Source organism: Parasteatoda tepidariorum, chromosome 2, assembly GCF_043381705.1.
Source record: "Parasteatoda tepidariorum isolate YZ-2023 chromosome 2, CAS_Ptep_4.0, whole genome shotgun sequence".
Taxonomy (NCBI): Eukaryota; Metazoa; Arthropoda; class Arachnida; order Araneae; family Theridiidae; genus Parasteatoda; species Parasteatoda tepidariorum.
In genome coordinates this window covers 35404679-35431630 of record NC_092205.1, presented here as the reverse complement: position 1 = coordinate 35431630, position 26952 = coordinate 35404679, and the positions used below count along the sequence as shown (strand labels likewise).

The 26952-nt window shown below is 29.4% G+C and overlaps 1 protein-coding gene across 1 annotated transcript in view; it reads left to right on the top strand.

The window, feature by feature from the left end:
• The window catches only part of LOC107437090 (dynein axonemal heavy chain 5), a 165860-nt gene that overhangs the window by 75696 nt on the left and 63212 nt on the right, over positions 1-26952 (top strand). Inside the window, exons 31-42 of the mRNA XM_043043611.2 lie at positions 1833-1955; positions 2066-2129; positions 4711-4833; positions 6704-6834; positions 8354-8507; positions 9497-9661; positions 13004-13230; positions 16749-16971; positions 18044-18242; positions 20497-20642; positions 23456-23671; positions 26067-26204. Of these exons, the coding sequence (XP_042899545.2) occupies positions 1833-1955; positions 2066-2129; positions 4711-4833; positions 6704-6834; positions 8354-8507; positions 9497-9661; positions 13004-13230; positions 16749-16971; positions 18044-18242; positions 20497-20642; positions 23456-23671; positions 26067-26204 (1909 nt within the window). The remainder of the gene's footprint in view (positions 1-1832; positions 1956-2065; positions 2130-4710; positions 4834-6703; positions 6835-8353; positions 8508-9496; positions 9662-13003; positions 13231-16748; positions 16972-18043; positions 18243-20496; positions 20643-23455; positions 23672-26066; positions 26205-26952) is intronic.

Here is a 26952-nt window from a genome sequence, read left to right as displayed (position 1 = left end):
TGGCGACGGTCTGGGAAACATCCCTGAGGATGATCCGAAGACATGCCATCGCAATTTTGATCCTCTGCAGAGGGGATGGCACCCCCGCTTCGGTAGCCCGACGACCTGCACGCGAAGTCGAGCACTTTACGGTAGAACAGATTAACGAGGACCCATACCGCACACCCTCGGTCCCTACGCAGGCTGATCCAAGTGGTCACCCACCCGCACACTGACCGTAGCCAGTGATGCTTGACTTCGGTGATCTGCTGGGAACCGTGTCTTAATGATCAGTCCACTGCGGGACAAAGGGCGTAACAAAGAAAAATGTAAGTTACATTTAGATTTACGAAAGGAATCGAACCCGCTATCTCTAAGCTTGATGGCTTTTGGTAGAAGGATGCTGTCTGGAAATATGCAGGATTGGAAATGAAACTGATATTTTATTACCTTTTACGCTTAAAAGAACAAAATTTTTTTAAAGAAAATAATTAAAATCACTGACGATGTTTATGAGTTCCCCTGCTGTTTCACCTAACTGTCATGGACATTACCGATTATTGTTGTATATGAGAATAAGTTTATTTCTACAGCTAACTGGTGAGTTTCCATTGCAATCTTAGTTTATTTTAAAATTCCTAGCATGCGGGGAGTGAGGAGAAAAATCCATTGCATCATATTAGCTTGGTGATAAAGTAAAGTAAAATTACAAAGCGACGAATATGGTACGGGGATTAGACGACAAGGTAGATGACTAAACTTATATAAACATTCAACCTACCTCTCATTCAAATATGATAGACTCCAAGTGTACTTTTTACTTACACATTGGATTATTGATTGGATTGAGGTGTGAAGTTACATACAATTGTAATACATAAACTTAAGAATAGACTTTGGATATTTAAATAACTCAATAATAGAAAAAAAATTAGCTTTTCGGAATGGTAAAAACTCGATCAAAATAATAAATTATAATCACGGAAAGCTGTAAATACAATAAGATCCGGGACAAAATATCAAAACAAGTTAAAAACATGAAACTCATTTATTTACAATGTAATTCGTTTATGCAAAAAACTGAACTAAAAAAGAAAAGCTGCTTAAAAAATATATATTCATTATTTATTAAAAATATGTATGAATAACTGATTTCTCTCCCAGATCCCAGTCAAATTTTGGGATAGGCGTAAGTATAAAGTCACACAAAAACTATTTCTAAACTTATGTATTTTTTTGCTCGTGAATGAAATTCTTCGATTAGCAATCAACTATTCAAATTGTCTTTATCTTTGAGATTGCTAAATTTAAATTTTAATTTTNATATATGTATTGGGTTTTTATTCAGGAGATTTTTTATATACTTCTTATTTGTATTTATTTTTAACGTATTGCATTACAATGTTGACCAATTAATACGCGAACGTAAACAAATGCAAACCGGTTTCTCGTAAAGACAATAAAGCTGTCTAGTATCACTTGAGAAATTAGATTTTACATAGAATCTTATAGTGCGTTTAATAATTTGCCCAGGGACTGTATATCTTTTGATTCCATAACAAATAAGGAAAGTAATCCAATCACCTAACTACTAAAACTAATTACTATATTACATTTAACATATGATTAAAATTATTATAATTACGCATAATCACTTCTAATACATTGTGAAGTTTAATTAATTAATTTATAATTGCTTTATTTTTATGTACAACTTGGCAACTAAGTATATAAATCTAAATTGTGACTTCTTTGCTATGTTTTGCTTTACATTTTGTGCAATTTTGGAGAAACTTTATAATAAAGAAATTCCCATATTAAACTCAAATATTAACTCTCAATTAATAATATAGATTTATACAACAGCAAGATTACGATTGGTTTGAAGACACATTAGCCCAACTGTTATCAGATGAACTTGGCGAGAGTATTTCTTATTCCAAAGAAGATATTTGCTTTTTTGTGGATTTTCTCAGGTAAAAGCAAAACTTATAGATTTACTTTTGTAAAAGTACTATCTTAATTTATAAATACGAGATTTGTGAAGATATTTATGTTAAACCGTTACTTTACATGCACTCATAAGAGATACTCCAGAAGTTACAGGAGAGGATGAAGCAGAAGTAGAAATGCCTAAAATTTATGAACCTGTAAGCGATTTATTGCAACTACTTTACTGACTAATTCCACTTTAATAAATTGGTAGATAAAATATTAAATAAATGATCCAAGTGAAGAAATGGTTGACTTTGTGATATATGGGAATTAAATCAAACAACTTTTAAGCAGCACAAATAATGCAGCATAAACAGACATGTTATAATTTTGGTTCGATAATGTTTGGATAGTAGTCTATAAGGTTCTTCAGGGTCGAAACACAGAATTAAAGTGAGAAACAATGGTATGCAGAAAACAAGTTAAAACTCGAAGAAGGAAGAGGATAAAAACATAATATATATATGTTCCTTTTCTCTTATTTTGTTTATGAATCCTGTTCAAGCTAATTCACCATAACTTTTTGATCAACACCTTTGTGGTTCTTAGTGCTTGTCATTTTCATCCTGTGTTCTGAGCGGTTATAGACCACTATCAAACAGTTAGAGAACTAGAACTATGATATATGACTTTATATGTAGTCTTTTACCTTTGTACTTTTTCACATTGTTTAGTTTTATTCAAATAACTTGTAATTGATTAAAAGTAAACTTAATAAATTCAAAACAACTGCACCTGCATTCTATATTTTATAATTTAACATTCGGAAGACCCCTATGTGGTGTACTTTTTTATTAAAAAATAGTTTAGATCATTATCGATTGGACCTTCTCTATTACCGTTAGTAATTGACAGCAGGTTCTTCTTGTTGATTTTTTAGTATATGAACTTCGTAAATTACCATCTTGAGCGTAAGTTAATTCACATTGAAACGAATTTCCTGAACAAAAAAGTGTACTCTTCTTCTAAGTTTTGAACTTTACGTCTAATTTTCAAGGGCTTCATAGATATCAGTGAGACGTTAATAATGTTTTAATTTTTTATGATAACATTTAAAACTGTATCCAATCGGCATTATTTAGCAATATTTTTAATGATTGTATACTTTTTTTTACAACAGGATACATATTACATGCAGATTACAGGATACATATTTACATACTGATTTCGATGAGCTAGTCCCATTTCCTTCGAATGTATTTGTAACTGAACCATGGAAACATTATTCAAGCCAACATTTTTAGAGTTGTATAAAAAAACAATTCTATTTGGTTTAGCATCGAAATGATCATTAAAACTGAATTAGTCGAATTTATTCGTCAATGATCAATATATTCAAATAAAAATCTCGAAGTTTTAGAAGTCGATCAAAAAATTGGAATAATTATGCCTGCACTCCTAAGCCACACAGGCTCATAATACTAGTAAACATTTTATTGACTTGTATTAAGGTGATTCTTTATTTAAAAAAATATTCTTATTCATGGAAACTCTCTGGCCTTCTAAAAGTCATTAGTTTCCTTTAATGGGCCGATTGCACTTATTTTTCCAAATATTTAAGGAACATTTTTTACAACTGTAAAAAAGGTAATCCAATGATAGAAACCTTCTACGATATCTTTTTTCTCGCTTTTGAATAAAAAAGATGCGAGAAATTTTTTGAAGAATTTCGATTTTTAATTTTTTTTTAAATTACCAGGATCCTAGAAATAACGTCAAAAATTATAGTTTATACTGCAACGCAAACCAGCAGAAGATCATAGTGGTTTGAAAATGGAAATAGAACATTTGAATATGAATTTGGAAAATAAATTTAATGCATGCCACTTTTAAATTATAAGTCATACTTTTTAATTGTTTCTTTTTAAATTCATAATACACACAAGTGTAAAATTTAATAAAGCATGTAATTGCAGTGCAAACAAAGCTAAAACTGTAAACATATTTCCATAAACACTGGGTAATAAACTTTATATTGCATTTATGCAAATATTTGATCTCGTGGTGGTTCGGATGTGGGATTTTCAAATACAGTTCTTCAAATACCTAAAGCAATAGATTTTTTTTTCAAAATGCAATATTTTTCATCCATTTTTTGCCGATATGTTCGGGTTTAAAAATGTTATATATAACAAGGGGGTTGCACAAATGTTACGACAAACTTCTAGGGCACATCATCAAGGCTGAAACTGCATAGAAATGTCATTGCACGTGGCTAGGGATGCTTCTCTAATATGATCTGTTCAGAAGCACAGGAATAAACAGTTTATTATCGGGAAGCTGTGTAATATGGAATTTCGAGCATGGGTTCCTGTGCACTTTTAATCCTTATATCAACATTTATGCAACCCCTTGTTATTTATAACATTTTCATACTCGTAGATTAGGGCACATCAACATATTTACAATTTCATACTTGTTCATTTCGACAAGAAAAGGACTAAAAATGTCGTTTAAAAAACTGTAGCTTGGAGAGAGAAACAGATTTTCAGATTTGAAATCAGAGATACGAAAGTGCCTAAGATTTTTGTTAAAAGATCTCATGCAATAGTAAAAAAAAGAATAGAAAAATTGTTTCCCATCGTAATGAACCATGGGCAAAATAACAATTTCTGGTAAATAAAAATTCGAGCAATCAATAAAATTAATTTTAATATTAATTTTTATTTTAAAAAAACTTACTTTGCCGGAAAAAGTATACATTTTAAGTAAATTGTGATTTCTGCAATTATGTAGGTGCGATCATTGGACGTTCTTCAAGACAGATTGACCTTCCTCCTAAGTTTATACAACGAAGTAGCCAGAACGGCTCATATGGATATAGTTTTCTTTAAAGACGCCGTTTCCCATTTAACAAGGGTATTTATTTTCTACTTTGTTCTATTATTGGAGGAGAAATTCAAATTCAAATGCCATGTTTCATTTTTTTTTACTTCCATCATCTTCTAGTACAAGCGCGTTGAACCATCATATAGCAGTACGTATGTGCCACAACCTTATTGTGGTTCCAAGTTCAATCATATTATTGTGAAAATTAATCCTTCTCAAACTTGACTTTTTGATATTATGGCTCAACTTAAAAGCATAATACAATTCAAAACCTTATCAAGATTGCAGCAAATTTGCACTGTAATATGGTAGCTCAATGTTGGATCAATTTTTCTGTGAGTGAAAGGTATTATAAACTTTTATTATAGATTTTTTTCTTCACCGATAATAATTAGGAGCTCATTTTGTATTGGAAGTGTACTAATAGAAGTGCAAATTGTGTCATAATTTACAAAAAAAAAATAATAAAAAAAATTATTTCTAATTTGCAAGCCTATAATATTTTGGAACAAATTATAAAAATAGCGTCTAACCTGGAGGACACATTCATAAACCATCCATCCACAGATCGTAGTTTTGACCTGAATCAGAGCATGATCGATCAGCGATTTCGTACCCCAGAGGTACAGATTTAACGTGCATCAGTCACCATTTTTTACTCGGGACAATATCTAAGACAGTAATGTATTCGTTTAGTAAGCAATATTTTACCGTAAACAAACTTTTAAGTGGCTCAAAGTAAAAATCAAATTAATATTTTACGAAGAAAAAAAAATTAGGATATTTTGGGTATTTTTAAGAAGGTGAAACCAGGATCGGAAAAAAATATTGCATCCACTGCTTTGAAGATTTATTTCTTGTGGCTTATGTCTTTTACTGTTCGCAACGTTAAAAAAAACTCGGGCAATGTTTTAAATGAAGTTTATCAGAGGCAATTTTGGTCAAAAATGGTGTGAGTTTGGTCATGCGCACATACAAGGAAAAATCTCGGAACCTGAATTTTCTTGGTTTCAGAAATAAATTCCTAGATATAGTAAAATAAATTTAAAAGTGAATTGTTAATTATCTATATTTTCGAGCAATAATAATTTACTTTATAGCTAAATTAACACTTTCACTTAAATGTCCCTTAAATTTTCTCTTTTTATTCAAAAGTCACTTAAAACCTGCTTCCAATAAGCTCTCCGATTCATAAAAATATTTCGATTTTCACTCAAAATCATATATTGTTAAGAACGTTTCATTTCTCACTCAAATGTAAATTCTTTAAATAAGCTTTCCAATTGTTAGGAACTTTTCCATTTTCTCTCAAAAGTTACTTAGTAACATTTCCCAATAAACTTTTCAATTGTTAAGAACATTTCTTTTTTCACTCAAATGTCATTTATATTCTTTGAACAATGAATTCCTCAAATGTTAAATGCATTTCTTTTTTCACTCAAATGCCACTTATATTTTTTTAAACAAAAAAGTTCTTCAATTGTTAAGAACAATTCGTCTTTCTTTTGAATGTCACTTAGTACCTTCTTCCAATAAGCTTTTCAATTGCTAAAAACTCTTCATTTTTTACTCAAATGTCACTTAGCACATTCACCCAAAAAGATTTTCAATTTTTAGGAACTTTCCTTAAATTTAAGGATAAAATTAAAAAATTACCTTTAACAAATAATCGCATAAAAAGTTCAAACTGAAAAAGGAAAAAAAAAACATTGTTCTTTAAATCTTTTTTTATTAATAAATTTTTAAAAAAAATACCCAATTCATTAGAAATCTCTAAACACACATTAATTAATTAAATGTCACTTAAATTCTCCTTACCTGCTACAATACTTTGTTAAAGACGAATCACATTAACCTCTATCAATGTCCTCAACAATTGATTGAACTTTAATTAATTTAGATATCCAGGATAATTCGAGCTCCAGGGGGTCACGCTCTTCTCGTCGGCGTGGGAGGATCTGGAAAACAGTCTTTAACGAAACTAGCAGCTTTCATTGCTCACTACAATACTCAACAAATTAGTTTGACCAGGTAATTCTCTTTAAAGTTTCGAATCAATTGCAAAATTTTCATTACACAAAATCGGAAATTGGGTGGGAAAGAAGTCCAAGTTTGGAAATAAACTAGACGAGAAGTTATCAAATTTTAATTAATATTATTGAGGGCCAGCTTCATTTGTACGCATTATAGAAATCCAAATAAAGCAGTTTCAAATGTTTTATAAGAATTATATACTGCTTATTTCTAAATCAGTCACTTATACTATAGTTATATTCGTAAATAACATAGATATAGAAACAGGTGAATTTATTATACTTAGAGAAAATTTATTTTCTCTTTAAAACACCTCACCACAGAAGCACCACAGAATAAAATTCCCTTAAAAATTTAAGTTAATTAATTCGAACAAGCACGTGAGTGAAACTGTCAAAAAACTTCAAGTACACAATTTTAACAACTAGGGAAGGCTGTATATTATTAGATGAATATACAAATCCAGTTATTCTTCTTCATCCACTTGTCACCTATTTACATATTTTTACAGTGTTCAAAGTATTATTTAGAAACGATAATACTTGAAATAAAACTGTTGATTGAATGTTTAAGTACATAAAAGTCTTAGATTCCTACCGAAATCATATGTGTTTTTGTATTAAAAACCAAGGCGGGGCTACATCTTTTTGTGCGCTATTGCATCATAGTTGTTTTAGTTTGAATAGAACCGAAAGTTTCAAACACAATTCAATTTATCCTCAGTGGTTAGAATCAAGGGTTAGAATCTCCTTGCCATCGGGCTGACCGTGTGATTATCTCGTGGTTTTCCTCTCCCTGTAACTCAAATGCGCATTGGTTTAATCAAAAAGTTCTGCATGAAAGTAAATATCGATTCAGGAGTCTTTTGTATTGTGTTCAAAATTAGTTATGTTAAAAGAGCATGATCGTACGCAGCTCACGATATAGTCACAAGGTTTGAAACAGTGGTCTTAGAATTGAATAAAAAAATATGTTAATCGGATTATGGTTTCTATTACAGAAATGCACATAGGAGATAATATATACTCTGCAAAGCATGTCTGAGATACTCTGCGTAGATCAGTTGTAACTCATCACATCTCCCCTATTGCTATCCAGAGTCTGCAAATAGCGATGTTGGCCAATTCTTGCCATTTTCATACTTCCGTGTTATTTCCTACGTGAAATTAAAATTTGAGATTTTTTTATCCATAAGAAGAAACCAAGTCTCATATAAAACCAATTTTTTATTTGACCATCGAATTTGTTGTTCCATCTTTAACCATTGTTTCCTACCTTCCGACTTTAATAAGTTTAGGATCATGCGAGTTTATAACAATTACAAAACAGCTGTGCTTTTTCTATATGATACCAACCCATGCTCAAGCCAACTTCAATTTAAGTCAGACCAATAATTTGGAAGATAATTTTAAAAATCTGAAAAATTCTTCTTATTATGAATGCAAGAATTTTTGAAAGTTTTCGAGAGTTTTTAACAGTTTTATTTTGTTTCAATATAAACTTTGTTTTTCTGCAGGAGCTACGGTGCGTCGAATTTCTTAGAAGATTTAAAACTCCTTTATAGAGCTACGGGAGTTCACGATAAAGGCACTACTTTTATATTTACTGACCAAGCATTAAAAGATGAGTGTTTTCTAGAATATTTGAACAACGTATTAACTTGTGGAGTGGTAAGAAATTTAATTACCTTATTTTTTTCCTTGTATTGTATAAATTAATTGCATAAAATACTTTATATTGGAATAAATAAATTAACGCTCAGTTCGAATCAATATTTTTTGAAAATCAGTTCAAAGTAATAATTATTTTTTTTTTTACATATTCTTGAGAAGTATAAAATTTAAAAATAAAATAATTAATGTATGCTCTAGCTTTTATTAATTAATATCTTTTATTATGTGCCTTTTCAAAACGCTCTATGGCAACTTTTGGAAAGGAATATTCATACATTTATTTAATCTGAAAGGCAAGCAAGTTATAGTAATAAATGCAATAAAACACAAGTGAGAAAATCAATTAATCGGCAGATTTATCAGAGCAATGTTAGTTTATTCATTAACTAGGTGATCTTCCCATGATAATCCTAATCGCTAATTGAAGTGTAATGATTTATTTAATGTGTCACAATAAACAGACATAAATATAGATATTTGGATAAACATTGAGTTAAAAAAAAATAATTTAAAATTTTTTTGTACGTTAATTTTAAATTCGAGCCCAAGTATTTTGACCAAGGTATAAATTTAAGGTGATTGTGATCCTTATAATTTTTGACTTACCTCAGAACATGAAAGAAATCCAAGTAATAGAACAAATTCTTCTTCTAGAAAAGCCTTTTTCTTCGAGAACCTTCTTCTTCTAGAAACTTACCAGCATTCGTACGGTATCCAAGTCATTCAATCCACGCTAATGACACCTGATTTCCTAATGAATGGAAAAAACTCGGAAATATCGTATTATATATTTCATTTACCCACTTTATCTAGACAAGGTCATACATTGAACATTGATCTGCATTAGGTATTCGCGTCTATTAAAAGGTGTTCCTATTAGGTTTAAGATTTTATTATGAACTTAGGTGTCCAACTTGTTTAACCGAGATGAGAAAGCTGAAATTATTGGTGTTCCTATTAAGTTTAAGATTTTATTATGAATTTAGGTGTCCAACTTGTTTAACCGAGATGAGAAAGCTGATATTATTGGAGAATTAACTCCTATCATGAAAAGAGAGAGACCGCGATGTCCACCTACTCCGGAGAATGTCATGGATTATTTTCTTTACAGAACTCGGAAGAATTTGCATGTAGTACTCTGTTTCTCACCTGTAAGTATTCATGTAATCAACATTTTAGATTCAATAAGACTTTACCATATGATTAAAATAGAATTTTTGGCACCTTGTCAAGTGTTTGACCAAAAATTTTGTCTTTTTAATTTCGAGACAAATGTCTCATCAATAGGTTCGCTCAGAAATTAGTCAGGGCACCAAAATTTGTATTTTCAAATCGTTTAATGAAAAACTGCAAGGAGAATATGTTAAAATCAATTGAAAGATCAGTTAAAAACTTAATTTGGTAATAATTTCTCTTCCATTGTTTTGTTCAGGAACTTTTAAAAGTTAAAGGTAACTTTTTTCGAAAAATGGCAAAATTGTCTTGGCTCTCGATCTCAATTAGGAGACAAGTGTTTTCTCTATTGCTACATTCGGGAATCACTGAGGGCTTCAAAAAGTTTAATTTTTAATAATTTATAAATAGAGAAAATGACAAAATACACCAAAGAGCAAATAAAAACGAGAAAAGATAACACTAAAATTAGTAGCAGGAGCAGTTAAATACTTAAGCAGGATTCTATTGCTCTATTTTACGCTCAAGATCTATTGCTAAAAGTTTTTTTTTTTTTTAATATAACAGAAATGCCTCTTAATAAGGATATCTTCGTTTAGGAGTTTGTCAGGGTGCCCAAAAAAATTATTTTAAAATCATATGGTAATCTTGAAAACATTAGAGTAAAGAGGAAATACAAAAGAGATTGAAGGAAACATAAAGCAACGGAGGAAACTTCTATGGAACCTCAACTTCAAGACATTTGTCTCTTCGATTGTATCTTTCAAAAACCAATGGAAGTTAAAAAATAATTTTTAAAATATCTAGCATAAAATGTCGAAGGTTTCATTTTTAAACTGACGTATAAATAACAAAATTTCTAAATGTGGTCAGAGACTGTGGCTAAAGACTGATTGTTTTAACAGAATTTGTCAAAACATTCATACCGCCCAGGTTCGGTATGATTGTTTTGACAAATCCAACAATTTGATTTCAATAATACGTTTAGGTTAACTGCAGCTAAAACAGAAATAAGTTTTCTATATTTATCAAACATTTGGAAAAATGGTGATATGTCTAAATAAACTATTTTTTCTTACATAAGTAGGTAGTGAGCTAGAGAAAGAGAAATTCTTATAATTTTTTTCACTTTTATTAGATGCAGTAAACTCTTTAATGTTTATTTTGCATTAAAAATTTAATCAAGTGTATAAAAGTATATAACTTTTTATACATTTTTTTTAAAATTATAAATATTATATTTCTTATTAAAATAAAAAAAAAGTATAATTTTGAGGTTCAGAAAAATAAAAATTTAGGTTTCAAATTTCAAAATTAGGTCAAAAATTTAGGTTTCAAATTAGGTTCAAATTTTTACAAACATACGCTTTCTCAAAAGATTGCAAATCGCAATTTATCTGTATATATAGAATGGAAATATGAGTAAACCATAATGAGATATTTTCTTTTGCATTCATTTAAAATAATATAATCTATCGAAATTATTTTTGTTAATCATTTTAGTAATTCTGTGATATATAGTATTATAAAAATATTGAACCTGCTCCCCCTTCACAATTACTACAAAGTGAGTGAGACGGATAAAAAAAAATTATATAAATTTAGAACAGTTGACTGCTTTGTCGTCATTTGACATATATGTAATATGATCATATTTGATTGATCAAAGACAAATTTCACTAAATCATTTACACTAATGATACATCAAATAAGACGATTCCCTCGTTATGAAATCTGTCAGATTTTTATACAGATTACACTGGGTTCAGTTCCCATAAGTTGATGATTGAAGGTTAAAAATAGCATTTTCCTTTGAACTCCTGAGTTAAAAATAGGATTTACGTAGAAACTCGTTAAAGTATATGATAGGGTAAATTTACGATACATTCGCATATTTTTTTCTCAGCCGAAATAAAAGTATTAAAAATAGAAATACAAGAAATATTTATGCTTTTTTATAATTCTCTTGCATGCAATCAACATATTTTGAGCAAAAAGAAATGGAATATTAAAAACAAAATTTGAAAGAAAAAAAAACTTCACAAGTAGCCATCTTTACTCAATGTCCAAGTGAATTGGCTATCCAATACAGTAAAGGGAAAGCAATGTTAAAATATTGAAAATGGCAAATTTTATGCAATTAACTATAAAGAATATAATTTTAAAAAAATCTAAAATATAGAATTAATTAATCATTTTTGGAAAACCTTTATCACATTTTGGCAACAAATTTTGAAATTTGCACTACTATACTTTGAGCTACTACATGCACCTTAGTAATCTTATCCAGCCATCAGTTTTATGTTGTGGTATTGGTATATTTAGTGATATGACTATTTTTAGGTCGTGCTTCTTCATGGCTAAAGCTCTGAGTCTGTAGAACTGAGTAATATGTAGAGATCTATCGTGTTGGTTATAGGGTTCAAACGGATAATATGTTAGGTCTGTAGGATCTAAATGTAATATGCAGAGTTTGTATGGGACTTAAAAAATTTAAAAAAGTGTTTTCAATATTTTAATGAAAAAGTTGAGGTTTCTTTTTTATTAGCTTTCATTTTAAAATTAAGAAACCTAACGAAACCAAACCAAACGGAAACCATTAAAGATAGATTGATGCTTGATTTAATGATTTCGGAACTAGATTTATTCATTTGAAAATATTAAGCTTGATGGTGAATACAAATTTACCAAAATACATTTTATTTTATTTTTTTCAAATCATTTTTTAAAATTTTAAGCATCTCACCATTCCTAATATGTCTATGCGCTATCACTCCTCGATTTTATGTGGTTGTCATCTCTTCTAAAGCTGCCAAATTTATAGCGTCACTCCGCTAATTATATTTGGACAGCCATTATACTGGAACAAAGATTGGACAGCTTAAGAGCCTCAAATGTCCTGCAAGTGGGAGAAAAGTTTAACTTTCACACTAAAAAACAAGAAAATACGTAATTCACCAAAATATATCTAAGTCCAATTTTACATACTTATTGCTATCACAAAAAGCAACTCTTTGTTCGAATTGATAAAAAAGTTAAACTGCTTTAGGCGAAACTGCATCTGCTGCATATGTTAAGAAGTATAGGAGATCTTTAAATTGGCCAATTCTCTTCTATGTCCCTCTAACATCTACTTACTCTAAAAGAAAAAAGAAATACATTACTCATAAGAAAGTTTCACTCATAAAATATAAGCGATGGCATTAGTATCCTTTTATACAGATAATTATTGGAAATAAAATTATGTTTTTCTTATGTGCTTCATAACTGGGATAGTTACAAATGTATCAATTCATTTTTTATTTTTACTTTAAACACAGGTTGGTGAGAAATTGCGTGCACACGCTCTAAGATTTCCAGGCATCGTAACGGGTTGTACGGTAGACTGGTTCCAACCGTGGCCCAAAGAAGCATTAATATCTGTGTCCAAGCATTTTCTTCGAGACTTTGATCTTCAGTGTGAAGCTCCTGTAAAAACTGAAGTCATTCGCACCATGGGAGATATTCACGACCTAGTAGCTGAACAATGTGCTGAATACTATCAAAAGTAAGTGAAGTATAATGTTTTGGCTGTAAAATTTCTTACGATAATATTTAAAAAGTATATGTGATGGGACGTGCAAAAATATTTAATCCAATATAATTATCTCGTTAATTTTTATTTATTTATTTGATTCATTTATTTATTTATTTTTCTTAATCCAAGAGTGTTTTCAAGAAGTCCTCGACCAGAGAGTTAATTACGTAAAACCTCCGAATAATGTTTCTTTGCAGGACTGCGATGTGACTGGTGTAAAGATTTGTGTTATTCAAAAGAGCGAGTGTTATTCAGAATTATGAATGAATTGATTGTTTGAAGATTGATTGATTGTATGAATGAATTGATTGATTTAATGGACTAAAATTTTGGTACAATAATGATTACTTTCTACTTTAAATATCATTAATTTGCATTTTCCGACTAATTTGTGTTTTCCGACTTGCGTTGCTAATTTGCGCACGCTTATTCTTTTTTTTTAAATTCTCAACAACTTTGATTATATATTTCAATGTAAGGAATTTTTGCTTATGATCATTATTCATTTGCTAAAGTTTTCCTCCATCGCTATCAGTGTTTGGAAGTTAAAGACAGACAAAATGAAATTGGTCAACAAATATTGGACAGGCGCATCCACAAATTTTGCGCATATACGCCAGTAATTTTTCCGAATTGCATAAAATGAAGGCAAACCAGTGACGCATCAGGTATCGCTGCTCATTTCAAATATCGGAGTCAGATTCATGCGATTCATTAAGAACACCTATGAAAGATACAGACTATTTGTAGCAGATGGAATTGACTGTTGAATTGAAATAAATCAAACACAATCCAGTCACATTCATGTTACCACCTGTCAAAAGAAAGAATAACCACCTTACGCAGAGCTGACCGTGGCGAGACGTGCAGGGAGATTGTCAATTAAGCTCTTGAAGGTGTTTACTAAGATATTGAACTATACCAACTTTAATGCCGTGGCTAGCTGAGCTAGGTTACGTGTTTGATCCATGGCATGAACAAACCGATCTAAGTGGTCCCACAAATCTAGATTGAATTTCAGTCCGAGAAGCGTTGTTGTTAATTAATTCTCGGCATCTGTGTAGATAAGTTTGCTTTAGAATGTTAACTCTCTAACCTTCTTTGGTAACTAAACTAGCCTTATTTATTGGACTTTAAAGTTGTAAAAATTATTCTTAGTTCAGAACGTTTATCAAAGATTCATACCCTAACAAACAGTAAGGATTTACTCTAATAGTAGTACTCTTCTGTTTTGTTGCGATAACCTTTGCTTTCGGAATAAAGTTCCCGGGTATTGTCCGGTCTTGCTCTAATTCTCCCACCTTGATGTTTGTCTATGTTGGGCCCGCAAAAGCTGCAGTTTAGCGGAAGAAGATACATCCAAGGCTAAAAAGGGCTTTGCACAAAGCAGAAAGCAAAAAAAAGCCTTATTTTCATATTTTGTAGAATTGTGGAGGCTCTTGTTTGAATTGTAGTTTTTCTATAGATAAAGAAATTCTCTGCAATTTTCTTTTATAAAAAAATAATAAGCACTATATTTCTTGCAAGGAATTATTATTTCTATATTTCCCGTGGAGTTCAAACGTGTACTCAGCCGTACACTACTAGTGGGGACCTGGTGATTTGTTTTATTTTAGAAAAAAAAGTCATCTATAAAAAAATAAAGCACGCCTATGACTTTATGTGGATAATATATTGTACACAGCTGAACAATGAATATTTTGATTAAATTTGACAGTTTTTTTGGCAGAACACTTAAGCTCCAACAGGTAACTGCAACTCGGTCTTATCCCACTTTTCCCAAATAATATTTATTTGTAGAAGTAGTTCAATATAATATATAATTATAATTACTATTGTAACCGTAAATATCTCAGTTACGAATAAAATTTTAATCACCAATTATGATTACTTTTGTCAAATTACATTTTGATCACCTTTGTAATATGGTATAATATAATGCTCGCTCACTGTTGCCACTGATAAAAATGTAAGGCTTTTCAAACGGTGTATCATGATGTTTTTTTAAGTGTGAGAAAAAAAATAAAAATCATTGCTTTAACGTTTCAGATAAACTAATGAGAAAATATTTTCCTTTATTTTTAAACTTATTACTATCGAGTAAATATTCTATAGTAATAGTTATTAACTCTGTTATAGTAAATAGTGCTCTGTTCTGTTTAATAGTAAAAATAATTTTTTCTTATTATTATTTTGTAACTTAATACTGCTAAAATAAAAAACGAAAAAAAAATGAAGCTATTTTTGTTTTTAATAAGTTTAAATTGTGAAATTTTACTATATAGGGTGTCCCACAACTCATAGTATATACGTTAGGAGGTGATAGACCACTAGACAAGCACAAATCACCATAACTAAACCATGGTCGGAACTCAAGTATTAACGCGCTATCGGGTCCTTCAGCTGTTTAATACAGCTGTCATTGAGTTTTATCGCAATACTTTCACAATCTTTAATGCTTAGTGCCGGTATCGTGTCTCAATTTAATTTTCTATGATTTTGAAATCATATGATGTTTGTAAAATATTTCAGTGTTTCGTGCAATATCTCGATAATTACAACAAAGTAATAAAAATAAATAAAATAAATTCCAAAAATGCTGTAACTTACCCCAAAAAACTATCAATTAATTGTTTAAAATTCTTTTCATTCTGCTAGACCAGTTTCTTACGTTCAAAGCATTTTTAGAATAAATACACTTAATACAAATATAATTTAAAAGCTCTTATTATAAAATAATACAACATCTATTGAACACACAGAACCTGTAGTTAATTTCTTTTGACTGATTTAAAAGGATTAAATTCGCTGTCAATTATTTTATTTTCTATTTCGAGTGTATTACTATTTGTCAAAGCTTGAATTAACGTTGCTGCATTTTTCATTTCATAATTAACTTTTACATTTTTTTATACTTTTGGTGATAAAGTATTCATAATTTTATATACTTTTAATACTTTTCCTTTTATAATTTTTTATACTTTTCCTTCTGTGATAAGAGTTTTATAATTTCATAACCGTTGCTGAACAGTCGACCCAATTTAGGGTTTACGGCTACTAACTTTCAACTCCGCAGCCTTGTAATTTTGAACCCAATCCAGAAGACAAGGGCACTCCTGGATCAAGTATTAGGAGAAATTTGCCTTCATAGAGGACTTTTTGATGCAACTAGTCAGCATTTGCGCTACATGGAGAGGAAAACCGCGAAAACCTTCTGCTGTTAGTCTGATTGCGAAGGGATTCTGGCCTATGATCTACCTACACTGAGAATGCTTTGCATTAGCACTGTGGTCAGTGCGAGCCGGGTGCGGAATTCAAATTGTCCAGCTATCGCTGGGATTGAGCCCGGGTCATCTTATTAGGAGGCGCCCTCTCTTTCCTCTGAGGCAACACGGCTTTGTGTTTAAAAAATATTAATACCCGTAAATATTTTGAAAAAATAGCTGAATTGCAGTAAATGATTTTTGTAAGTTTTATTTCGTTGTTAGATTTCGTCGTCCAGCTCACGTGACGCCCAAGTCATTCTTATCTTTCATCAATGGTTATAAAAAACTGTACGAAGAGAAACATAAAGAGATTGGTAACACTTGTACTCGAATGGAGAACGGAATATCAAAATTAGAAGAAGCTTCTATGCTCGTAGAAAGAATGAAGGAGACATTAGCTGTTATGGATGAAGAGTTAGAACAAGCCTCTAAGACTGCCGAACAAGTATGTCATTTGGAAATGTATTCATAGCTCAAAGGAAATAGAAAAATTAAAATTTAATAAATAAATAACGAATAAAAAATCCTCGTTTCTATTCTCCAAAACATTATTATTTGATAACTATTATTTACTTCTCTCTTCTTTTATTGAATTTTCATATAGTGCAATTTTATGTTTTGTAATGCAATAAAGAATTTGTGTGAGGCAAGTAAATATAGTTTAATGTCAAAATATTTAGTTAGTTTATCAATTGAAATTATGTTCTCAGTTGGCTAAGTTTCGATTGCGTTAAAAAGATCTATTGACAATATTTAAAACAGATTGTTGAGTAAAGGAGACTTTTTTTTTTTAATGACAACAAAAATATTTAAGTATTAAATATATTAAGTATTAAATAATAAAGTATTAAATAGAAATATAAATGTAATAGATTTGTTATTTTAATAGTAGCGTTATTATGAATTTTAATTCAAGATTGGCTTATTAGTTAATAGAGCTGAGTAATTCTTTTTTAAATATGTGATAAAAATTTGAATTTCACCAATTATCATAACTATGCAAAATTTATTCTTATTTTAATTAAAACATATAATCTGTTATCAGATTTATTAATTCAATTATCAAACAAAAGATGTTACTTCAGATTCCGTATAATTATTAAATTTTGATAACAAAAGTACCGTAAACGAAAGGAATTTCGCCCTAATGTATAATATATTTAAAATTTGATGAACAAAAAAAAGTCCTTTTTATTTTTAAACAGAAATTCATAAATAAAAATATTAATTTCATATATGACCTGTTATCAGACTATCAATTTAATTATCAAAAAATTGTTATTTCAAATGCTATATAATAAGGCAATTTTGATAACAAAAGAACCATAAACGAAGGATAACTTGCCTTAATGAGCATTTAAAATTTGATGAACTTGAAAAATGCTATGTTTATATTAGTAAATTTTTGGTTCTGAGCATCATAAACGCAATCTTTGCATGATATATTAAAGTGTTAGTTTTTACATAAAGTAAAACATTTTTAAATTCATGAACTCAACTTTTAATTTCGTCTACAGGTGCTAGCTGAAGTGTCAGTTAGAGCAGAGGCTGCAGAAGTTGCTCGTGATAGTGTAGAGAAAGCCAAATACGCTGCTCAAGAAATAGTAAAAGAAATACAAGTGGATAAAGCTATAGCTGAAGAGAAATTAGAAGCTGCTAGACCTGCTTTAGAAGATGCAGAAGCAGCCTTAAACACTATACAGCCTACACATATTGGTAAGAAAGATTAAATTCTCCAAGATATGATAATAAAATTCCTCATCCTCATTTTAACAAAAAGAAACTATTCTTAAGGGAAATTAAATGCTGTATCGTGTTTTGTCGATATGTGTTTATCGTGTTTTGCGACAAGATTTGTCGATTTTTTTTTAAGGTTCTTAGCAGTTTTACATTTTGAGTATTTTTATAGGTTTCAATTTTAAATACGTAATAAAGAGCAGTCATGCAATTTTAAGTATGTTGAAACTTTTTTTGTGAACTTATACAGCACGCTAAATGTCCTTAAAAAATTTCTACACAGACAATATTAGTCAAAAACTTTGTCAAAAGAAGGCGCTGCTAACAAACAATTGTTAAGGAAAGTTTCAAAATAACCACTATTCGCACCAACAACGTGGCATTTTTTGGGAACAGAATTAGCAGACGCATATTGTTAATAATTATATATAATATTTTTTTTGCATATGTAAAATTTTTTACGTTTTTATAGCTTGATGCGGAAATATATGAGCGCAAGTATTCTTATTTATTGAAATGATTTGAAATGCAGCGGAAACATTGTTCTAATATAGTTTCGATTTGTAATGATTTGAAACTTGGTTAATAAAGTTTCTGATTTCCTAAACAGAACGGAATATCTTGTACATTTCTTTTCCCATTTTTTTATCAGTTTATTTTCATATCGTTGGTTATATTTAGAATGCAGGATCAGCTTTACTTTTTTTTCCCAGCAAACTTTGTATAGCATTTATTTTTCTTTATGATTGATTCAGTAAGTACTTTTTAAGGGGTAATGGGTACATGACTGTAACCACTGGAGTAGAACTCGATCATTTGTTCTACTGTAGTTTTTCTATAACCAAACAAATATTAAGTTAGTCGTGTTTTCTTCGACTTAGTAATCTGTCTCATGTCGGCCCAAAATATTATAAAATTTTACCTACCAAAATTAATTAAATTGATTAATGGACACATGGAAACGATCACATTTGATGGGTGGTTCTTTAACTTAACAAGTTATGTTAGCAACTTCTTGTGAGTAAGTTTGTAAGAAAAATTAAATTCACTTTTATGAAAATAACTGTGTTTAGTTTTGGTAAGATTGGTTAATTGTTAACTTTGCTATGATACAAAATACAAAAATCTCACGTTGTCTCATCGCAATGCCCAGATTCGGCATCCAATGACTTTTTTATTTGTCGTTGTTCCAAGCAACGACTAAAGTGGTTGATATATTTGAAATGCACACTTTCGAGTTAATTCAAATGGAATTGAAAAAGGCATTTTTGAAAATCAATAAAACCATTTTAATTGGTAAGTGCTTTTTTTTGTTAATTCTTCTTCTCATACCCATAACAATACTGTTATAAAGGCCCATGCTTATGCGAAGAGTAGTTTTAGTAATTACATGAATCTATCAAGTAAGTTATGGGCTATTTTATGAAGTTAAGATATTTGGGTATACTATAGCCTACGTCACAGATCGTGTTATTCCTACTAAATTTAACTAGTAAACAGCATATTCTGTGAACCTGATTTCTAGCAACATGTAAAAGCATCAAACGAAGTGTCTTGTTATAAGTCGCTACTCGCCAGGTTGGAATTGTATTAGTCTAGTTCCTTTGGAAATAATTTATATTGTTGTTTTACCGAAGTTTATGAATTTAGTAAGCATATTTAAAACTCAGTTTATTAATTGAACTAAAAGGTGAATGTTATTCCTAGTAAGTGGAAGTAGTTGTGCTTTTTTCATATTATACCCAATTATGTACCTGACTGTTTCCATGGAAACAAAGTGGAACCATAATCACGTGATTGAGATTTTCTTTAGAACGGAGAACGGTGAGATGGGATGATGAATTCGTATGATAGCTTGTGGATGTTACGGTAGAGTATATGAGCTTGAATAAGTGCACATGAAGAAGTATCTGTTTTTCATTTGTGTTTTTCATTTTCGTTAAATAAATCACCTTTGTATATTTTTATCTGTCTCATTCATTGAAAAGAACACATAATTAAAATAGAAAGTAACAATACATACATCGTCTATTTTGCATTTATTACTTATTACTTTAGAAAAAGATTACAAATTTATTCAAAATGCCACAAATTTAACACCACGATGGTTCAAAAATAAAATTCCAATATAAATATTTTACCGATCAACCATTTCATTTTGAAGAAAAGAAAGGATAAGAATATTTCATATTTGATTTTACAACGTAGTAAAATTTGTTCAATTTTATTGCAGCGACTGTCCGTAAACTGGGTCGTCCTCCAGCTCTGATCATGTACATCATGGATTGCGTTATGATTCTTTTCCAAAAAAGATTACAGTCTGTGCAAGTGGATCCTATGAGAAAATTCATCAAACCATCCTGGGAGGAATCTTTAAAAGTAATCTTTGACTTAAGATAAGCATGCGTTATGTTCGTGAATGATATTTTTTTCATTTTTATAGTCATTCTACGAAATACTGGTTAACAAGATATGACTTGGACAGTAGATACATACAGAACAAAATGTTAATGCTTCTTAAAATAACACTAATAAGTTTTTAAGAACATTACTATAATAACATTACTATCTGCAAGATATTTGCAAATTTCTGAAGTGGTCACATTTGCTCTTAATGTAGAACTGTAAACGGGTCGTAAGAATACCTACTAGTAGCTGCTACTGATATTTTCTCCCATTTCTTGCACAAAAACTCTATTAGGGGTTCCAAAGATTTAGCACAAACTTTTGTCTCAGAGATGGACTACACGAAAAAAATAAATCATTTGAGTTCAAGTCTAATTAATGAGGGGCCTATTTTTGAGTTATAAGAAATCAGAAAAATGTAAGCTTGCAGGAGAGAGAGGGGATGTTCGAGAACCTATAGTTTTGAGTGCTGTAGCAGTATCTTCAGTATTATGGTGGAAGTCGTTTTTTTGTCCTCCAAAGACTTTTTGTGATGAAGGAAACCCAACGTCTAAAGGAGTTTGTGACATATTAGTATAAAAGTATTTAATTTTTAACTTTAATTAAATAATATTTCGTCACACTTTTATATTACGAGGTTAGGTCATTAAATAGTGAGAAAAACGAACTGTAGAATCATTCTTTTCAATTTATTGTATTGTTATGACATTTCAAGTTCAGGAGACTAGTAGATTGCTGCCTGCTGTTTATATGAGTCAAACATTCAAAGGTGCGCATAATAATTAGTCTGTTGAGTTTTTGATGTTTCTATTAAACAAATAAAATTTTAAATATTCTTTTGACTTGATATAAAACTACTGTGAAACTATGCAAAACTTTTGATAAAAACATTTTTACAGAATTTTTACAAAGATTATTAATGAAGTGAAATTGACGGTATTCTGATGGAGACTAAGTCAACAAACGAATTCCTTATTAAAATAATTTAAAGCGTTTATAATGAACTTTTATGATCATTTTTGTATATGCTTGAATTTCTATTTTTCTGATTTTGCTTTTAAATACTGCAATTGAAAAAGGTTAAGTTTATGACACCTGCAAAACATTTTTTAAAAAAAAAATTTTTATTATGATTTAAAAATGTAAGTTTTTTATACATTTTAATGTTGTACTAAATCTTAATTGCAACGTTTTATCCTAAATTTTTAAAGAATAATTTAAAAGAAACCATAAATTAATATCTGTGCAACTTTTTAAATATAAAAAATATTTTGAATTTTAAATAATTCTGAAAATTTAATTTTATAGTAAAAAAAATTATTTTCTACTATAAAATTAAATTTTTTATTTAATTAAAATCTGCCTGATTTTAAATTTTAGAAATAGGGTAAATATATTTGATTACTTAAAGGTGAATATAATGAGTTTAAATAAATATTAAAAATATTTCAAATTGCAATGAAAAGTTTTTGAATTGTAATAACGAGTAATAAATCTTCCGCTTGTAGGGTTCTTACTAAGTTGTATCGCTCATTTTGAAATAAAAACAGAAAAAAATAGAAATAATGCAATTAAATTAAATTGAGATATGTTCGATAAAATAATTTTTCGTGCATATTATTCGCTAACTTAATTTTTTCGCAAGATAAGAATTTTTATTTTGTATATAGTATTCTTTTCTTATTCTAAATAAGAGATGGCAGCACCATTTTCAACAAAATATACTTTTGAAATAAGGAAAATAAAGTTTTTTCTTTTTCTCTTCGCTGAAAAATTCTCTTTACTGAAATTTATTGTATCTTAGGATGTAAAGTTTCAAAATGAAAATTTAGTCAATCTAATTATTAGCTTAATCTACTTTTAAGTAAATAAATCACTCATAAACTGTTTCGTCAACAAATTATAAATAACTGAATGAAAAATGAGAATAGTATAGTAAATTGTGTTATTTTTACGATGTTCTAATGAAAATATATTTTCTCTTGAATAATTAAACTGAAAAATTTTCGTTTAACACTTTAATATTTCTGCATAATACTTAGAGGTTCCACACCCTGCTCGCTGCTCTCCCCAACCCCCCACAATTTCTTCTTATTCATAATTTTTTTTCTCTCTTTTGAACGTCAATATTTTTATAATAACACGGAGGGAAAAAATTTCTCTCCAAATATACAGTCAATGCAGCTCTATGTAAGGACATTTTGTGCTCATGTTTATTTATCTTTTCTATGTTTATTTATCTAGATGCTTACCCAGATTTCATCTGTCCTTAAAAATTAACCAAAAGAATGCAGATTGTGAGACTCAATATTCGTTAACGAGACTTATAACAAATAATAATCGAGAGTAAATCGTGAAATTTGTTTATGCTACAATTCAGCAGCAAATCAGACTTGACGCCCACGAGTAGTGCCATTTTGAATTGTATTATAATCTTTAAACAATGTTGGATAAATTAAATTATTTATTTTATGTGCCACTCTTAAAAATCAAATGAGACAGCTGCTTAAGAAATAATGTCCAATACTTCTAATATAATTGCACTTCTAAAGAAATAGAAACATTGCAACTTTCTGTGAAGTTTTAAATAATAAATCAGGATTTCAAATGTTTGATTAAAATTTAAGATCAATGTTTAATTTTTCAAAAAATAATTTTGAATCAATTAGGTCATTCCTTAAACATTAAAAATTAAGGACACTCATGCTTACCAATTGCTTTAGGGCTGTTTTTACATCATTGTTTAAAATTGCATTTTGCCATTTAAAATTTCTCCTGTCTTGCAGTTTATGTCAACCACGGGATTTCTCGCGGCTTTACAAAATTTTCCAAAAGACACGATCAACGATGAAGTTGTAGAGTTATTGGAACCGTACTTGATCATGAAAGATTACAATATGGAGACAGCAAAAAGGGTGTGCGGCGATGTTGCAGGTCTTCTCTCCTGGACAAAATCCATGGCGTTTTTCTTCGGAATAAATAAAGAAGTTTTACCTCTAAAGGTAGGTATAAGTTATTGGCTGAATTGAAATGCCTCTTGTTTGAAGCGTCACAGTCATTTTCAGATGCACTAAGAATATTGGAAAAGTCTCCTGTATTATCTAATCAGCCTATTATTTTTAGGTTTATTAAAATGAGCCAAGCTGATTTTAAGCTAATTAGAAAATATATCAGTGATTGCTCCGTGTGTCTAATTCTTTACATTACTTTATTCAATATGGCGGCATAATAGAAGACTCATTTCAATAACCTTGAGCAAATTCAAGCTCAGCAAATTCTTTTTGCATATTGACTAACTTAAATATAAACCCGGCTGATTATAAGCCTAAAAATATTAAGCTCAATAGAAATACTGAAGACTTTTCCATAGCCTGGAGCATTACAAATTGAACGGTATTTGCAAAGAGACAGATTTTCCACTACACATATCAATGTCTTTCGTTAATCATATAAATAGTGTCTGAATAATTTTGAATAAGAATCGAGAAAAAAAAACACTATAAAAGTTAATTTACGATATTTCACAAATACTACAAGCTAAATATTTCACAAATACTAAGCTAACGGTCTTCAGAAAGAAACATTTTTCAAAATTCTACATGTTAACCTACGGAGAATAATATGAACGTTATTTATTGCGATATTCTTTATTTATATCGTTATTTCTTTATTTATTAAGTAACTAATTAATATTTTAAAACATTTTTTTGTATCGTTTTATTCATTGAAATCTGTTCTATTGATCCAGGCTGTCAAAATGTAAGCTTTAAGTTAGTAATTTTTTAAAAGTAATTTTCAACATTCATATTTTAATAAACCTTAAACTTAGTTTACAAGGTTTAATAAAACATGTTTCAATGGATAAAATGAAGGAAAAAAAAGGATAACAAAATATCGCTTAGTTCATAAAAATTTCACGTTCATATAACTTTTTGTTGATTTACGCAAAGAAAGAATTTCTTTTTTCTGTCTGATAAGGAACCTTAACAAGTCACATTATCATAATAAGTAGTTGTTTTGAAATTTCAATATCCATACTCAGAATCCGTTTGAATAAAAATAAGTTACAAATAAGTTTAATTGTTAAATAGTAAGTTTTCTTAATAATTATAAACTATTAAGTTTTCAGCAATTACTAAGCTAAGTTTGCAGTTTGATTTATTAAGTTTGTATATTAACTCACTAACCTTGTTCAGTGTACCAATCGTCTACATTGAGCAGTAGTTTTTAAGATTGAAGTACAGGAGGAATAAAAATAATCCAAACAATTACACCGAAGAAAAATAAGGTAGATAAATTATGTTGCTTGTATAAGTGATAACAAAATAAGACATTTTATTGATGTAGAAAAAATAAATAATCACAGCACGAAAAAAAATACAGGAAAATCCTATAACATCATAAAGCAACACATAAAAATAAAAAAGTACTATGTAAAAATATGAAATACGAAAATCTCATTACCTGATTTTGAAAAAGATATTTAAATCTACGAACCCGTTTTTAAATCACGAAATAAATTGCTTGTTTGAATTCAATTGTTTTCATTACGTTAATGATTACAGAACTTTCAAAATGGTAATTTTTCTTATAAAATATTAATTTCACAATTGTTGTTTTATAACATATGGTGTATTGAAAACAAAAATTAGAATTTTGGCTATTTAAGGCTTGTCACAAATGTATTCATCGTCTGAAAGTAATTCTGAGATTTATAACATTTTATTAAAAATAATTTGATAATTATAAAACTACTTTGGATGTTAAAACTTTCCGAAACAGCGAATTTCAATTTAAAATTCTAGTCAGGCAATACAAAAGCAAGGCAGCACTTTTTTAAATGAAGTGGCATGCTTGAAATCTTGTAGTTTATAGTCATAGTTAAAAATCCGTAAACGAAATAGCAGTGAGTTTCACATTTCTAGCTGTTTGTAACAATAGTTAAATTAATGTTACCAGTCAAGCTACGCTTCCCCGGAAAGGGTGTAAGAAATTTTTTATTACCAAGACTTACTTTTTGTTTTGATACTTTTAAATTGAAATAAAATAAAACAGATTGGTATGAGAATATCACTCACTTTTGGTGTGTCACTTTTGTATTTGCATTCATAAAAATGTGAAGACAAGTGCAGACATATAATCATCAGTAGACAAATTGTAAGGTGTTAGTTATCCAAACTAAAAATGTCGAGTAACTTTACCGTTTGATGAGAATTTGTAATTACTTTATTGTTACTATTGAAAATCGCTAGGCGTTACGCTTAAAGTTATTTTACTCTTCAATCGTTCAAATTTGATAGTAATTAAAATTTCAAAAAAGGAGATAAATAATTCATAAAAGTTTTTTACCCTTATTATAATCATTTTTAATAATATTTTACGGAACTTTTTCGGCAGCATAACTTAGCCGTCCAGGAAGCTCGTTTAGCCGTTGCCATGAAGGAACTAAAATCAGTGGAACAACAACTCGAAGATAAAGAGAACGATTTGAAAGAAGTCAAAGCTCAATATGAGAATGCTATTGCAAACAAAGAGGTACTGTTTTAGATATCCTTTTCGGAAACATTAACTTTTTTTGTGATCCTTAATGTTATGCTAACGAGCTACTGTTGGTATTTTTGGATGTCTATCTAAAAGAGTTATATGCTTTAAAACAGGAAGTTGTTTCAAAATAACAATCAACTAATGATTTATCTTGTTTGTTTCTACAAACTTGTCCAATACATATTTCAAGATTATTTAAAGGAGGGCTTAAAGAAGGAATTTCAAATATTAATCTTTCAATTTTCAAAATGCAATAAAAAGTCATGAAGTTCATTAAAAAAATTAAATCGTTCGTAAACGTTTTATTCAATTTAAAAAGTTATTATAGTCGAAGCTATTTTAAAGTTTGAATTCTGCATTCAAAAAACCATACATGTTGTACGGCTGAACAAAGCGCTTTTAAATTTCAGAGAAATTATGCTTACAACAAAATTTGTCACACGTTTCAGTCTTGGCTTGTGAGTCATATCAATGTAACTAGAAACTAAACCTAAAATTTTGGAGTTGAAAAAAGATACACCTTAAAACAAGTAAAGAATTTCAACTTTTGTTTATTCGTCATACAATGTATGGTTTGTATTACTTCGTCAATACAAACCATACATTTACAGAATAAGTTGGATGTCACTGAAATTATTCAGATATGGACCATGACTTTTCCCCATTCTTTATGCATTTTATTCGAGTTTTAAATAAAAGGTTTTCATAGTCGTTATTATCATAGTGATTGAACGTTGCT